A 16,878-nucleotide genomic window follows, 5' to 3' on the forward strand; every position below is an offset into this window, starting at 1 on the left:
GTGGATAGTTATGCATTCAACTAATGATTCCTCTGTTACAGGCCTATACTATAGTAAAACTAACAGCGTAAGAAATAGTTTTTACCCAAATGTTACCCCTAAGCTTAATTAACTTCTGGATGTAACTTGTGTGTCTGGAGCAACTACGGAGTGCCTTTGAATATTTTGGAACCATCTTAAATGCAATTTAGATCACCACTCTCTAAAATGTTCAATATGTAACTTCCCTAAAAGATTGATCTTAGAGACGCATGTAAGCTGGACTAATTTTAAATCTCCAGATGCTATCTGCATGTCTTACATGAGTATTTTATCTTCCCAACATGTTGAAAGTCGCGAGTACTCTGTTTCATATACAGCAAATCTACACCCCTAAATGGAAGGGAAAACCATACACGGATAGGAAAAAAACATAGACACGACAATCCGAACGAAAACTACCGAGCGGTGCCTGGTGGTGAAGGTGGTGAAGGTGGCTCGTTTTTGCTACTGCCACCTTCCGCCTGAAACAGATTCACATTATCAAAAAAAAAACAAAAAACACCAAAAAGATCCGCCAAATTAAAGCATTACCAATCCCCGCAATCATCAACATCATCACAATCATCATGCAATATTGATTATACACGTACCTGCGAGGAGTCTGGTGCTGCATTCACACTCGTCATTTCGCAATTATGAATGGATCACATAAGAGGAACCCATGAACGGAAACCTGCAAATGCATGCATCATTGATCGGATTCAGACCCCAAATACAAAACATTCATCAACACACACAAATCTGATGCAAATGTCATTGCTATTATACACAAAAGCCATCAATCCCATTCACCTTTCCTTCCTTATACAACTATTATTTCGGGAAACTGAAAGCATAAATTTGAGAAATGAGGAATTGTGGGAGAATAATCAAACCAATATGTGTGTGTCTGTGAGAAAAGAGAGGAGAGAAAAGGAGAGATGAGCCCTTTTTCCTTTCTTTTTCCCTTTTTCTTTTTTTTTTTTTTAAATAAATTTGTATTTTATGTGTGAAGGGAGAGTACCACTAACCACCCTACACAAAGATAATTTTTACAAAAATGTAATAATTATTTTTTCTATATTTTTATTTTTCTTAATAACGAGTTTTAGTATAAATTCCATATTTATCTTCTTTTCATGGAAAATTGCAACAAGTTCTCTAAAGATTTTTCATAAATATATAAATATTTATTTGTTATTTGAAAATTATGAATATTTTTTTAAAATTAACGATTGTCTATTAAATATTTCCTCATTAAAATATTATTTATAATTATAATAAATTTAAAAAATATGGACTGTATTTTCTTTTTTTTTTTATCTTATTCTGTAAAAGGAGTGGACCATGTAAAAGTCACTCCTCAAAACTCGGGCTAACAGAAAGGCCATGGTCAAGCAAATACAAACTTCTATCCCCCGGCAACAGCGGCCATTTTGCCTACTCTGTGGCATGCATTTATGCATGTACATTGACTTAGTATACACCAACAATGCTTATTTTTTCATAACAATTAAATTCTAATTTTTTTAATATTGAGTTTGGTCGAATTTGAATTAATTACTGATAAATACAGTATATCTGTGATGTATTTAGTGTATAATTTAGAAAAAAAAAGTCCCATAGCACATATTTTAAAATTATTCTATAATTAATTTAATTGGACAAAATTTATTTTGAGTAAAAATTGTAGGCAAATCAATTGTAATAAGTTGGATTAGTTTATTAGCAGTCATCAGCTTTTGAGAAAGTAAATAATGAAATCTAAAGGCATTCAATCGGCAATAAGAAGTGGTCATTTTTCAACTTCGGTCTTGTATCTTCACTCCGTCCTTAGGAACTAACGGTGCAACCCAGGTGATCTTGTATGGCTAGTTGGTGATCTTGTATGGCTAGTTGGTGATCTTGTATATGGGACATTTTGTGTTCCTTATGCTGATATTATTCTAATGATTTTTTTATTGAATTTTTTATTTTTTTATTAAAAACAATTTTCAAAGTAATTGAATCATTACGTTGTGTTCTCCAGAACATGGCCGAGCCGCGCAAAAGTTGTCCAATTTCATGAATAGCACGGCCTCACCGTGTTGAATAATACATCCGTGTTCTCCAACTCGTTGGTTTTTCAAGTTTAATGATTGGACAAAAAGCATAACAATTTATTAAAATTAAGGATGAAAATCATGCCTCAAAAAGATTAGGGACCAATAAATCGATTTTTGGGTAAAGTATTAAAGACCACCCGGAATATATGATTGGAAGGATCATATGATTCGGAATTACTTGTTTAAAGTCTATTCGTATATAAGATTTATGTCAATCAGTCTCAAGATCTGGTTAGTGCAAAATATAAGAAAAACAATAGAGAATTTTCCAGATTTCAATTAATTTTACCCTTAACATAGCAGTAAATATTATTTGGGCAACTTTGAATAGAAAATAACTTCTGAAAATTTCCAAAAAACAAAAGAATTTCCAAATCACAGAGAGAGCATGTATGGAACATGTGATAAAACCTGTATATTGCTTGCATAGCTTTCTGAAAGTAATTCACATTGTTGTGAGGGTGCAGGAAAAATAAAACATATTTCACACATTACAAACTTCAGCAAAAGAACAAACAAGAAGTGATTGATCCATATGCCCAAGCAACATCACCTTCTGCTATATATACCAGGTTTAGTAATGTTTGTAACAAAAAAATAATAAATGCTGGTTCAAGACACATTTATTGAAGGATACAAACATATCATCTTGACCACATTCAAATATATTTCATCTACCTAAACACGTAGTACATTGTATGATACGAAAGCTGTGTTTTACAATAATTACGAGTGATGAGGAGGAGTCTGCAATGCACCTGCAAGACTTTTCACTGCACTATCATAGGTCATGAATCCCATGAACCAGAATTCATGACTGTCGACTGAAATAAGCTGGATATACTTTTCAGCCGGATTTGATTTGCTTCTTGTAGGATTAACTGCTGTAAGCTGATTCAATGGGATAACCACCTGCATGCATACATGAACACAGTATTTAACCTGATAGGGTTATAGAATAGATGATGCTCCACCACAGTCAGTATGACAATCAAGTTTGATACAGAACAGATCCGACAGAAAGAATGATAAAACATCAGAATGAGAAAGAAAATTACTGAAGAACAATTAATCTATGACTTAAATATTCATGGCCAAGTCTTAACATTTCTGCATGCAATGAGATCACAAGGAGACAAGACTGCAGAAAAAGGGATAAAGTTTAGATACTATTATTTAATGACATAGCAATGTTAGTAGTTATCACACCGTATAGAACATTAAAGCACCAGAGAAATTCTACTTTCACATTTGAAAATGATATATATGCGGGCAGTCTCGTTTAAATGGGATGTGATGGATTGCTCTGGTGATTCCATATCGAAAAGCAAACAAAAACCCAGAGAAGAGAGAGAGAGAGAGAAGCAACTCAGGGCACAAACAAAAAGATATATGCTTACAAAAATTCAAGACAAACAAGCATAAGGAGTTATTTAAAACACACCTTGTAATAGCTCATGTGAACCTCCTCACCAATTTTGTGTGAAAGTGGATTATCACTACAAAATGCTACTTTTTCAGTTGACAAGTACAAGACTCCAACGATAGGACCCGCAGAAGTAGACAAGTAGCACCCATAAGACTTCAGGAGTTTTTCACCTGGGACATTTTGGAATGTATTCTGAAAAATCTTTTCATATCCACCTTCTGCCAAAACCTTGGTACCTTGTGCTATTTTTCCAACAGCAGCATCCGCCAGGCTTGGGCCCGTTTTCACTGATTCAATCAAAAGTAAATTAATATCAGAATTAATATCAGAAACTACTTCTCCGATGCAATTCTTTTCATGTTTATGTCTCCAACTCATATTCCAAAATTAAGCATCTTTGATAATTATCTCAAGGAGAAAGGGTCAAATTGAAGAAACATTAAGTTAAACTATCTAAAATATGCCGCTTGAAAAAGAAACATATTCATTTAAGAGAGTTAATGTAAGAAAAATTTGCAGAATTAACCTTATAAGTACGTCTAAGCAAAAATGTTAGGCTTGATTGCAGAAACTTGAACAGACAGGTGCCGCACTTAGGTTGAGAGTAACATAGTAAGGGTTATATATGGTTTCTACATGGAAGTTCATAAGCCAAAACTTGTTGGGATTCAACTGTGTTATACTAATAACGAAAAGGAATCAAACAGGTCTTTAGTGGCAAAACTGAAAGAGAAAGCAAAATTCAGATATCTAAGTTTAGCTCATAATTCTCCTATGTCTTCTAAGCTTGGCGCCAAATCCTTTAGCTATCAGTTATAGTGAAACGAAAAGATCTTAATTCTGGCAATAGGTTGTCCTGCATCCACAGTTTACCATATAAGGTTTAAATTTTTTGTACTTCCTATCAACATGAGAACTCAAAAATTCCTTCAGAGGTCTGATAAAGATGGTTTGCAGGAATTTTTTCCAAGCTAATACATTCATTTTATCAAACATCTAGCAACCAATCCAGTCAAAGCAGTTCTGGTGAGACATGAAACACCTTCAGCTTAACACCAGCAGTCGAGAAGTAATAGGACTGAAGATTGAAAAGAACCAATACGTAGAAAAACAAGAATAACATAAAAAACAAAGGGGGACTCACAGTGCTGCCACACGTCTCCCGCCAAGTCTTCCGCCTTCTTACCGGCCTCTGCAGCCTTCTTCCCCAATCTACCCAAAACATCCTTAACTTTGTCCATGTTTTCTAACACCCCACAACCAAAATTTCAGCAAAGTAAAAGACAACAGTGACTAACTACTGATCATTGATGATGAGAAAGGCCAGAAAAAGACAACGAGAAATAAAATAAAGCATACGCTTCATAGGAGAGGCAGGAGCCGGATCAGCGGAGACGTAGGGATTCGACCCGGTGGGCATGCTGGTGGCACTGACATAGCCGCCCGAGTTCTGATCAGACATAGACCTCGGGGCCTCACCGGAACCCGATGAGGTTGAGCTCCAAGTGTCGGGCACAGGAGCCACGTCGTCCGGCTCCAGTTTCGGATAAGGAACGTGATCCGCAGGTCGGCCGCCTCCGGCGGGCTCCGATTTCGAGTCGCTGGAGCGGGTCTGGGTCTCATTGGATGGATTTGGCTTTGAATCCGAATTATTCATCATGACATATAATATTCGGATTTCCCTATGCAGATTGGCTGATGGAGAAGCAGAACTGCTTTGCTGGTCTGATATCTGACCACCAAAACTAAAAAATACTGCAAATTTGTATATATTTTGATGCAACGTTTAACTAAAACAATAAATACAAGGGATATTTAAGGCCGCTTCTAAGAGATTTTAATGTAATTATACGTATTCTTTCTATAATTAAAGTAATTGTATTTAATTTTTTTTTATTTTGCTTTCATTTTATAAATATATTTTTTTATTAGATAAATTTATTAAATTTATTGATATTAATAAAAAAATTGAGTGAAAATTAATGTTTACCCTCGATTAATTTGTTATTAATTTATTGTAGACCAAATAAATCTTTTATGATTAAACTATTCTAATAATAGTGGAAAACCGGTATGGTCCGAGACTTGGCAAGAACGCAACAAAAGCATGAGATAAATATACATCATCACGTGCATTAATGTATGAAGATGTATAAGAATAATTTTTTCGTAACAGGATTTATTTAATCTATAATAAACCACTAATAAGTCAATCTGGTTTTTGTTAATATCATCAAATTCGTAAATTTTGGTTACGAATTGACTTATTTGTTAGACGGAAGTAGATATTTGGCGTACTATATGTAATTTGTCGAATTACATAAGGTTTATATGTAATTACACAAAATCTTATAGGATGAGAGTGTAATTATTCATATATAAAAAGGATAATTACATCATAATTTTCTAATTTTGTAATAATCATACGTATACTTTTGAGATTTAAAAAAATATATTTGGTATTCTTAACGTTTGCGTTAGTGTCTCAAGTAGATTACTCATTAGCCGAATCCAAAGAATCAACGATATATATATATATATATATATAAGGACTTAATGAAAATCGATTTTTACTAACAATTGATGTGTTTGTGACATATTGCATATCAAATAAATTTTTGCAACTAAACTACTCTTACAATGTGATGATATACCTCATCACATGCATTAACGTGTGAAGATGTATAACCGTAGTTTGATCATAAAAAATTTATTTGACATGCAATAAGTTTGTAATAAGTCAGTCATCTTCATTGACTGACTATGTAAACTAACCATAACTAGGCGACTAAAATTGAAACATGAGGTACCAAAATTAATAATGACTAACTTATGGAGTCGAAATTGAAACGATCTCATGTAAGTAATGGTCTTTTATTCTGTCATCACTTTCATTTTTTTTCCCTCCAAAATGATCTCTCCTTTAGACGGTCGACTAGCAAAGAGAACTAACTTTGATCATTAAAATACCAAATTGAAATATAAAAAAATATCATCAGTAATTATCGAAAATCAAATTAGTCAATTGGTTTCAATAGTTAATATAGTATTTTGGTGTACTGAAAATTTTAATTTATCAAATTTAATTTTATTAGATTCAATTCGATTTTATTAATTGAAAAGTAAAAAAAAAAATCCAATATATATATGTGTATATATGTTCCTTCTCATACTTATCTCAATTATGGAGAAAAATAAAATATTTGGAGGATGACATATCCACAACGTTCTCTAATCTTGTAGTTATTAAAAAGTCAGGTCAACAAATTTTTAAAAATAAAAACCAGTCTTGCGATAATGGGGTAGGTAGCTATAATTCACAATATTTAATTAATGAAAATTTTAAATTAATTATACTTAGATTAAGTTATATGAATAACGATTTGGTACATGACCTGTTTTAGACAGGGATATGCAATTTTCAATTAAAAATAACAAGGATAATTATATTATATAATTCATTGTATAAGGAAAATTATGTAAATTATCTAAATTTAAAATGATATTAGTTATTGAAATAACAAAAAAAAAAAAAACCTACTTGATTGTATTCTTTGCATGGTATATTTATTTTAGATCAAATTCTATGTTAAATTATTAAATTTAAAATGATATTACGTAATAAAAAAATACAAACTTAGTTGAGTGTATACTTTGTCTTGTAAAATTAATTTGATGTTGAAAATTATATTAAAGTATTTAAATCTAAACTAGTATTACTTATTGAAAAAATAAAATATTAGTTGAATGTAATTTTTTTGTATTATATAATTTATTTTAGATTAAAAAAAATTATATTAAAGTACTAAATTTAAATTGATATTATTTAATAAAAAATAAGAATTTAAATCAGACGAGGTTTGTGGGGTGGGGCTATTTGGGACAGGGCACGGGTCCTAGGTTTAGAAGCGGGGTGGATCTCGGGTCCGAACAAATCCGCCCCAGACAAGCCCCCTTGCCATCACTGTGCACCATTGCTGCATTGTACGGAAAATTATTGCTAAATTAGTTTTGATCGAACAAAATCAATCACAAAGTAAATATATCATACTTGCTATGTGATTAGTTATTTTTATTAAATTGTACACCAATCACGCAGTGTATTAAACTTGTCATATAACTGATTCAAATTTGATCAAATCAGGTCTAAGCTGAAATTTTCTTGCATGCGGATAAATTTTCATTATTATCTTCACATATTCCTCACACAATTCATATCACCCAGCCTACTAAGTTTTCATATATTTCATATGTATATTTTACTTTAATTTTGACTAAAATAATAATTAATTTAAATATCGAATTACTAATCCTTATTTTATAAATTAATCTCTTAAAAACATCAATCGATGGTTCGACATTATATGATATTATTGAATTTTAATGGGCATCACCATAATACACCCTTATATAGTGCCAAACTCTAGATCATCATAAAATTCAACTTGGCAACATTCAAGTAAAAAGTAGAATATTTGATCTTCATATCATGATGGTGGTACGAAAACGACCTGAACTTTTCAGTTGCGAATATTCCTAAATAAAAGAGGCATTAAATATATTTAGTAAAAAATAGTTGGCGGAAAGGCTATTTTTCAGTAAATAATGTATGTAAGGTAAAAATAATTATTATTTAAATTAAATTAATTATTAAATAAGTATGATATATTTATTATAATTAATATTTTTTTTATTAAATTATGTAGGAATCACGATAAATATTTTACATTAATTCAGACCCGACAAAATTTGATGTAAAATAATTTTTTTTAAGATATTTGGTTGAAGGAAAAAAGAAGAAAGAAAGTAAAACAAATACTGGTGAGCTGACCACAGTGGAAGTGCAACCAAACAAGCATACTCGAAAATATCGAACGTCAACCCCACCTTCCTCAACAAGACAACCTCAGTTCCATCTGCCACTCTTCTCTTCGTCCCAAATAAACAACCATCGCCACCAATTTACTCTCCCCAAATCCGCCCACAGATGGCCGAGAATTGCTAAGTTTAGCCCGACGGCCGCCGCGCGATTCTTCTCTCTCTCTTTTCAAGATTTTCTTATGGCTTCCTCCATTTCGGCCGGGCTTGCTTTGAAGCTGAGCCCACAAAGACTCGGTGACAAGAGCTTCCAGTTTTCTTCCAAGTTGCAGTTTCGGGATCCGTCTCTGGTGGCCTATCCCCTGCCCACCACCGGAACAGTCCATGTCCGCCCGACGAGGGTGGCGCGTGAGGTTTCGCCGACGACCATTTCGGATTCCACCAATGACGTCCTGGTGTCGTCCAAGTCACCCAGGCTGGAAAAGGATCCCAAGGCTCTGTGGAAAAGGTACGTGGATTGGCTCTACCAACATAAGGAGCTGGGTCTATACTTGGATGTTAGTCGGGTCGGGTTTACTGACGAGTTCTTCCGAGAGATGGAGCCCCGACTCCAGAAGGCATTCAAGGATATGGAGGATCTCGAGAAGGGGGCCATCGCGAACCCGGATGAAGGCAGAATGGTCGGACACTATTGGTTGAGAAATCCGAAGCTCGCCCCCAAAGCTTTCTTGACTCAGCAGATTGAGAATACCTTGGAAAGAATCTGCGACTTCGCTGAGCAAGTCATCAGCGGTAAGGTCAGTTCAAAGAGTCTTCTGACTTATTTTTTCCTTTTATTTTTGTGATCTTGTTCCCTTCTATTTCTAGTGGGGGTGCTATTTCTTACTTTATGGAGGCAAATCTCAAATTGAAGGGCAAAAAAACGATCTTTGATTGATGAATTAACAACGGCTCAAATGGGATTTGACGATTGATTTTGGAGTCAAGATTTAGCATTATTTTGTAGGATCAAACGCATGCTGCTGTGCGAAAAACCCATAGCTGATAACAAGAATTCTGCTCGAACTTCTTGGCGACACAAGTATAATTTTTTCACATAGTTTTCCAGCTGAGGATAATTGTTGCGGTGCCAACTGAACAAGTAAACTAGTCTTTTGCCCTGTTTGTATGTGTGCGTTCTATTAGAATTTCTAAAATTATGATAATTTAATGTTGTCAAAGGAAAATCTTGAAAAATTATTTGAAGGACAATGAAATAGAAAAAAACGATCCTGTTAAGTAGAAGGAGCATTTTCTTCAAGATGGTTGCAATAAACTTCAAGACAAGACATAATAGTCCTGTTCAAGGTGTTCGTAAGTTATTATGGAGATGCAGGTACCTTGAATAGAAAATCATTGATGATGGCGTAGCTATTATATTTTAGAAGTTGAATGATATACTGATCATTGTTCATACTCACTGCAATCTGCAAGTCTTTTTCCTTATCTTCCTTTCTTGTGATAGTCATTGTTTTTGAGGTTGCTATACTTATGCTGCAGATTAGGCCTCCTCAGAAAGGTAGGTTTACACAAATCCTTTCTATTGGTATTGGTGGTTCAGCTCTTGGACCACAATTTGTCGCAGAGGCATTGGCTCCTGATAATCCTCCTCTTAAGGTACATGGAAACATATTTGTTGTAACGGAAGGTGTACTAATATTATTGAATGGACACTTCCTTCTTGTGCCTATCTCTTGTCTCTGGATTCCCCTCGTGTTTGTTATTCTGTTCTGTGAGATGCGAGATATGTTTCCCTCTGTAAAAGTCAATTATGATACATGACTTACTCTTTTTCTATAGATGCTATAATATGCCCTATATTTATATTTTGTTAAAACACAACAGAATTTTGATCAAGGGGCTAACTTGAATATGGTAAAATGATGCATGAAAGGAGAAAAAAGAATATTAAATTCATTTAGTAAATGAGTTCGTGTTATATATTTCTTCAAGTAAGAGAAATATTAGCATAATATTAGGAAGATGTTAAATATTATTTTTGATGAAAGTTCTTTAATTTTATCAAATCATTCTCAACATAATGTAGAAAAATGGTTGTTGATGTTTCATAGAGTAAGTGTATTACTAAAACCTTTGATGTTTCTATTGATTTGAGAAAATTTAACTGATTGTCGATATCCAGCTATATTCTCATTTTATTCTATTACAAGAAACATATCCACCAGCTGATCTGTTCTATTTATTGCATGCATCTGAGGCAATTGAATGTTACATAATGATGACTCTAGTATGCTTCATAAGATACATATTGTTACCTAGAGACATAACTCTATTTGGAAACTTCAATTGAAATTAAGTTAATGATTTGTACGGTTTTCTGGCACCTAGTTTTCTTTTCATGCTAAGACCTTATTTACCTTGATTCTGTAGTTTAATTTTTCACATCTGTTTGACTGCCATCTGTCCTGTGCATAGTTATAAAAGGCGTGCCATGGCGCAAGCCCAGCGCCATTTTCATATAAAGTGGCGTGGGCTTGCTCCTGGCACAAAAATGGCGTGCCCTTTTCTAAAGCATGCCAGGTGAAACCGCAGCCATTTAATGGCTGGATTTCAGCCAGTTCTAAATGAGGCTAGGCTTGCTCAAGCCCAGCCTTTTAACTTACTTTTTCTAAAGACAGTGAAGAAAAAAATAGAAAAAATAAAACAAGAAAGGAAGTGAAAATCCGTGAGTAGTTGTGTTACATATTTCTTTTATGATATAATGGTTAATATGATTTATAATGTTCATATTTAATTGTTTATGTAATATTGATGTATGAATATATAATTTATTTATGCTATAAACTCTGTGCTTTAAAAAAGGCGCGTGCCATACCATGCTACATGGCTCCGGGGCACTTTTGCGCCATGCGCACTTAACAACTATGGTCCTCTGCAGATGTTGAAATAATATTAGAAGTCTGGCATCCCTTCTATAAAGTTCTGTTATTTGTGCTTAAGTAACCATGTTCCTTGGATCACTATCTTTTACCTACAAAAAGAGAATGTTTTAACTTGAAATTTTCTGACCCTTCTTATATTCTTGCAGAAACATCTTGACGTTTCGGTTCTCAAATTAATGAATCATCCCAAGATATAACCTTGTTACTTGTTTCCTTGTTTTAATATTTTGATTTCTTTCTAGACATTTAAATTTCTAGAAGTTCAAGACACCATAATGTTTGAAGAAATGCAAGCTTTGCATGTTTTGATGTATTGGATATAATACGGCAGCGGTTTTGTCTGAGTTAAATTCTTGTTAGGGAACAATAGACCCTGCTACTAATAATTAAAATTATAGAGATGTGATTTAGTGCCAGTTATGCAGTATTTCTGGGAACTAGACTTCCAACACTTTTCCTGGTCCAGCTGCAAATTGTGGAATTCAAGTAGCTGATGTTGTATTCGATGGTGCTCTGATTCTTTGTTGACATAACATTTGCAGATAAGATTCATTGACAATACAGATCCAGCTGGGATTGATCATCAAATAGCACAGCTTGGGAGTGAGCTGGAATCTACACTTGTCATAGTGGTCTCAAAGGTATATGTGGAGCCATCTTTTGGTTAATTACTTCATAGTTAGCTCTGGTTATATGCTGACCTGATATCCCCTTTAATCTCTAGAGTGGAGGTACTCCTGAAACTAGAAATGGTTTACTGGAAGTTCAAAAGGCCTTCCGTGAAGCTGGCCTGGAATTTTCAAAACAGGTTTTGGTGTCAGGTTCTTTTTTCAGCATTAACTATTTTCATTGGCTTTCACAGTTCTACATGTGCATGGCCATCAAGCCTAACAGGGATGCAGCAGGATCTGTTCCCTGTTGACCTGCATATTGACAATAATCACCAATGTAACTGCTGAATTTTTGTTAGTTTGGAACTGTTCTTAGATTGTTAACAAATGATGTCTACAGGGTGTTGCAATCACACAAGAAAATTCGTTACTTGATAACACAGCAAGAATTGAGGGCTGGTTAGCTAGATTTCCTATGTTTGACTGGGTGGGTGGTAGAACGTCTGAAATGTCTGCTGTTGGTTTACTTGCAGCCGCACTTCAGGTTTTTGATTATTTAACTCAAAAGATTTTTTGTGTTCCATTCTGCTTTAATTTTCATGTAACACCATCTGAATTTGCATTATTTTCATTCCAGGGTATTGATATTAGAGAAATGCTTACTGGAGCAGCCCTGATGGATGAAGCCAACAGGACCACACTAGTAATACTATTATTTCATCTTACTGAAGAAGCATAGTACTTTATTTGTTTTATCGAGTAATTGTGTGATTCTGGTATCTTATGCATTCTGAAATCTGCCATTGCCACAATGATATATGTTAGCTCATACAAAATTCATCGTTTGGCAGTTTGATCAATCACTTCTTCATTCTACCATATATGTGACCAGGAATTTACATGCGCCTGCAATAATAATGCTGGCGCGTGTTGCTTTATTTATGTATGTAAACTTTCGAAATATGGTAGAAATAGAAAGGACTCATAGCAGTATGCTTTTTATCCTATACCGTTCAGGTCAAGAATAATCCAGCAGCGCTGCTAGCTTTATGTTGGTATTGGGCGACTGATGGAGTAGGATCGAAGGTTTGAATTATTCAGATTAGACAAAGTATAATAGTTATGATGCAATTCTGTCTGTCATTTCAAAATATTTCCTTTACTGACAAGTGGGAACTTTGTTTTATTTGCTGCTGCAGGATATGGTTGTCCTACCTTACAAGGACAGCCTATTGTTGTTTAGTCGGTATTTACAGCAGCTAGTCATGGAATCTCTTGGAAAAGAGTTTGATCTGGACGGTAACAGGGTATGGTTAAAAACCCAACTTATAGAATTTCCTTCCTTGTGATGTCAGAAATTAAATAAATACTGAATATAATTGAAATAGGAATTTGGAGCAACTTGTGCTGTTTTATTAATTTAGTCGTAATCAATCATTTTTGGGGCCCAACTGTTATTATATGTTTCACCTGTTCGTGTTGCTCTAGCATTGAATAAATTTATACTGAATTGAGTTTGAGTTCCTCTTTCTCTTGTAGCAAACCCCTCTGTGTTTTGTAGTTCCCACCTCATATCTCCCACAATGACTTGGGGACTAGTAAATAATAGTGTTTGCATGAAAAACCCAATTATATTATTCTCCATTTGGTTTTCATGTAATAAAGAATACAAGTGTACATGCTTTTTCCCTTGTACAAGAGCTTGAGAACATAGGATAGTTTCAATTACTATCAAGAAATTTTGATTTTTGTCAAAGTTCGCACATACCAACAAAGGCTGCGAAATCATCTAAAACTAGCATTTGCTGGAAATTATGCACTTTCTGGATGGACTAGGGTGGCTGTTTCCCAAACTCTGTTTATTGCTGGGTATTCTTCTCCCTCTTCATCATTTCAACAGAAAAATTAATGTCAAGTGCCTACCAATTCTCATTCTTTAGCTATGCACTTCTATGCATGAAATTTCCATATATTTCCTGTGTCAAATTACTTTGACAGTATTTTCATTTTTTATGCCTATTTGACTGAATTTAACTCATTTTGAGTATACTTCAAAAGTTGATCTCCTATTATTCTAGCCGCGGTTTATTAGTCACCATATCTCATGTTTGCCATCTTTGTTCATTTGCAGGTGAACCAAGGAATAACTGTTTATGGAAACAAAGGGAGCACTGATCAACACGCGTAAGCATTTCGTTCACATCTTTTGAATTATTGATGCACATGATGAGATTTGTGCTGCAAATATCTGAAAATCTCTCTCTCTCTCTCTCTCACACACACACACAGCTACATTCAACAGCTTAGAGATGGAGTCCATAACTTTTTTGTGACATTCATTGAAGTTCTACGAGATAGGCCACCTGGTCATGATTGGGAGCTTGAGCCAGGTGTCACCTGTGGTGACTACCTGTTTGGGTTTTTACAGGTTAGTATGTTTTTGACCTATGAGGTCCTTTGCTGTTCCTTCCACAAGTTATAAGGCTTCTTTGAACTTTTCAATCAAACTACAGCTCTTCTGATTAAAACTTTTAATTTGATTCGTATTCTAATAAATCGAACAACTGTATTCATATTAACAATCTGTCAGATATTTGTTATGGTGCCTTTACTTGTGATTGAGCAGTAAGATATCGGTATGTTTTATTCATAAAATGTTTACTGTTGACCAGAAAGTATTAATGAGTGCATTCTATTTTTTTGAGATAGTAGATTCTATTTTGAAATTCTAGGGATCCCAGCTTTCATTCTATATACAGTTGTTGCTTCATGAAACAAGTTTAGTTTTTGTTTTAGTTAATCTTGCTGTTTGCCTACAATATATTTTCTCAGTACTTCCAGATCTTGGTATACAGGGAACAAGGTCTGCTTTATACGCCAATGACCGGGAGTCTATTACAGTCACAGTGCAAGAGGTGACACCTAGATCTGTTGGGGCTCTAGTAGCACTCTATGAACGAGCTGTGGGGATTTATGCATCATTGATCAATATCAATGCCTATCACCAACCAGGTATAATGTCCACTTGCCTTCTTGCGGATTTTGAATGAACCTACAAATTTCATTAGATTCAATACAGCCTGATCTTCTTTTTGGTGCTGAGCTAAATTTTTGTGTCAAACTAAGTTTTGGTGTCATCTTTCATCATGGATGAGACGGACTTGCTCCGTGACTTTTGAGGCATCTTATATTCTCTTGACTGCTTGTGGATTCATAAATTGCTTGCAACATTACTACAGGAGTTGAAGCTGGCAAAAAAGCAGCTGGGGAAATTTTAGCTCTTCAAAAGCGTGTTCTTGCGGTACTGAATGAAGCAAGGTATTCTTACAATATATTGGCTAGAGATCTTGCGGAAACCTGTTGGATAAATAAACATTATTCGGAGCCACTCATTTTAACACATAAAGCTGGGATAGATCTGCTACTCTTGGTTTCGTGGTTAAAAGAGGCATGTAGATCCTAAAGATCTTCATTTAGTTGAATATATCCTCTAGAGTTGCCACCATACTTTTCAGGGGAAACAGGGAACCATATTATATTTTTATTTAATAAGGTTAAGTCCTATAATTGTGGCCAGTACCTACTCTATGGAATGAACAAAAACACCTAAACATGGTCTGGCTTGAGATTGTAGTTTGAAGGTTGGTGACACGAGTTTTTGCACTTTGTGGACGGCCACGGCTACTTAATGAAACTTTAAATCAATCCTTTTTGGATCACGGTTTTGGGGTACCTTTTTATCGATTGTGGTCGCGAAAGTGTTTCCTCTCCAAATACGTGAGCACAATGCTTAGTTCATAATGAAAGAAGGATTTACTTTTTTTAATGCCGCCATTTTTTGCCTGTGGTACTCGAACTAGAATCCAAATTAATCTACTGATTATATATGAACTTGTCCTAGTATAGGACACTACCATTATTCAGCTTAAAAGACATAAAGATTGATATGCTTTTTCCTGTTATTTTGTTCCGTCTTCCAGCTGTAAAGAGCCAGTTGAACCACTAACACTTGAGGAAATAGCCTACCGTTGCCACGCCTCTGATGATGTAAGTACCATCACACTTTCTCTGTTACTCTACATTTGCTTTTGTCATAGAAAGCAGTTCGATGACTCCTTTTTATACCACTTGATGCCCTCAGATTGAGATGATCTATAAGATTATTGCACACATGGCCGCAAATGATAGAGCTCTAATTGCCGAAGGTAGTTGTGGTTCGCCACGAAGCATTAAGGTTTTCTTAGGGGAGTGCAATGTTGATGAGATGTATGATTGACAGACGTTGGAAAATGGCCATTTTCCAAGAAGTGGTGCGACGTTTTCGGTACGACGGTTTTGAGACCGCAAAAGATGAGGTGAATTTGTTCCGTTTGGTCCACCAATGATTTCGCGGCTTTTGGTGATAATGGGATGATGCTGTATTTGTCTAGAAATAAGAGTATCTTCAACTTGATGTGTGTTGTATTTGTAAAATCCTTGGCAGCCAAAATGCGTTTGTCATGGTGAAAGGCACGAAAAAATTGTTGCATCCAGCAGACCAGGATGCTTCACATCAGTGCTCTTTTAAATTACTCACTGTAACAATTTTCTACCTTAATTTTGTGGTCAAATCGTTGACTGCTTAACAGCGTTAATACTTATTTTAAAAGGGATAATTCCACCTCAAGGTTTTATTTCCCGTTTTTAGCATTTTATTTTACATATATGCAGAACATTACTTATTTCTATTCTCTCAATTTTTTTTTTATTTAAGCGTTTTTGCTATAAATTTTCTCATTTGCACCTCTTCCCGCAATTTATTATTCAAGTGATTTTTTATTTGGAAAATATAGTAAGTCCATTAAAATTATGGAAATACTTTTTTAAATTGTGAATGTAAGAAAGTAATATGTATGTGCATACATCTAGAACATTAAGAAACTATAAATATCTTTTGCAATTAAACAAGGATA

The 16,878-nt window shown here is 34.5% G+C and overlaps 2 protein-coding genes and 1 long non-coding RNA gene across 3 annotated transcripts; 1 reads left to right on the plus strand and 2 right to left on the minus strand.

Moving 5' to 3' along the window:
- Positions 442-971, minus strand: LOC110011224. The gene is made up of 3 exons (XR_847550.2): positions 835-971; positions 633-715; positions 442-503 (listed from the first exon to the last, which is right to left on the minus strand). It is a non-coding gene; the product is annotated as an uncharacterized LOC110011224 (long non-coding RNA).
- Positions 2,653-5,334, minus strand: LOC105158993 (GEM-like protein 1). Its single transcript, XM_011075925.2, has 4 exons — positions 4,915-5,334; positions 4,700-4,801; positions 3,571-3,842; positions 2,653-3,038 (listed from the first exon to the last, which is right to left on the minus strand). Exons 1-4 carry the CDS (start codon positions 5,213-5,215, stop codon positions 2,853-2,855), a joined length of 861 nt encoding a protein of 286 aa, XP_011074227.1. The 5' UTR covers positions 5,216-5,334; the 3' UTR covers positions 2,653-2,852.
- LOC105158994 (glucose-6-phosphate isomerase 1, chloroplastic) lies at positions 8,387-16,604 on the plus strand. The gene is made up of 14 exons (XM_011075926.2): positions 8,387-9,170; positions 9,913-10,029; positions 11,858-11,956; positions 12,040-12,123; positions 12,327-12,470; positions 12,564-12,629; positions 12,944-13,012; positions 13,126-13,233; positions 14,058-14,110; positions 14,216-14,354; positions 14,782-14,938; positions 15,166-15,244; positions 15,907-15,973; positions 16,068-16,604. Exons 1-14 carry the CDS (start codon positions 8,616-8,618, stop codon positions 16,200-16,202), a joined length of 1,872 nt encoding a protein of 623 aa, XP_011074228.1. The 5' UTR covers positions 8,387-8,615; the 3' UTR covers positions 16,203-16,604.

This window comes from Sesamum indicum, linkage group LG3 (assembly GCF_000512975.1).
Source record: "Sesamum indicum cultivar Zhongzhi No. 13 linkage group LG3, S_indicum_v1.0, whole genome shotgun sequence".
Taxonomy (NCBI): Eukaryota; Viridiplantae; Streptophyta; class Magnoliopsida; order Lamiales; family Pedaliaceae; genus Sesamum; species Sesamum indicum.

What these genes read in the sequence shown, in the direction of transcription:
- LOC105158993 (XM_011075925.2), bottom strand. Translation starts at nt 5,215, where the DNA reads ATGATGAATAATTCGGATTCAAAGCCAAATCCATCCAATGAGACCCAG. An exon ending in TCCTGCCTCTCCTATGAAGC is followed by an intron (nt 4,802 to 4,914) that starts GTATGCTTTATT and finishes GTGGGGTGTTAG; the next exon opens with AAAACATGGACAAAGTTAAG. An exon ending in GGGAGACGTGTGGCAGCACT is followed by an intron (nt 3,843 to 4,699) that starts GTGAGTCCCCCT and finishes TGATTGAATCAG; the next exon opens with TGAAAACGGGCCCAAGCCTG.
- LOC105158994 (XM_011075926.2), top strand. Translation starts at nt 8,616, where the DNA reads ATGGCTTCCTCCATTTCGGCCGGGCTTGCTTTGAAGCTGAGCCCACAA. An exon ending in TTGATCTGGACGGTAACAGG is followed by an intron (nt 13,234 to 14,057) that starts GTATGGTTAAAA and finishes GTTCATTTGCAG; the next exon opens with GTGAACCAAGGAATAACTGT. An exon ending in GGGAGCACTGATCAACACGC is followed by an intron (nt 14,111 to 14,215) that starts GTAAGCATTTCG and finishes ACACACACACAG; the next exon opens with CTACATTCAACAGCTTAGAG.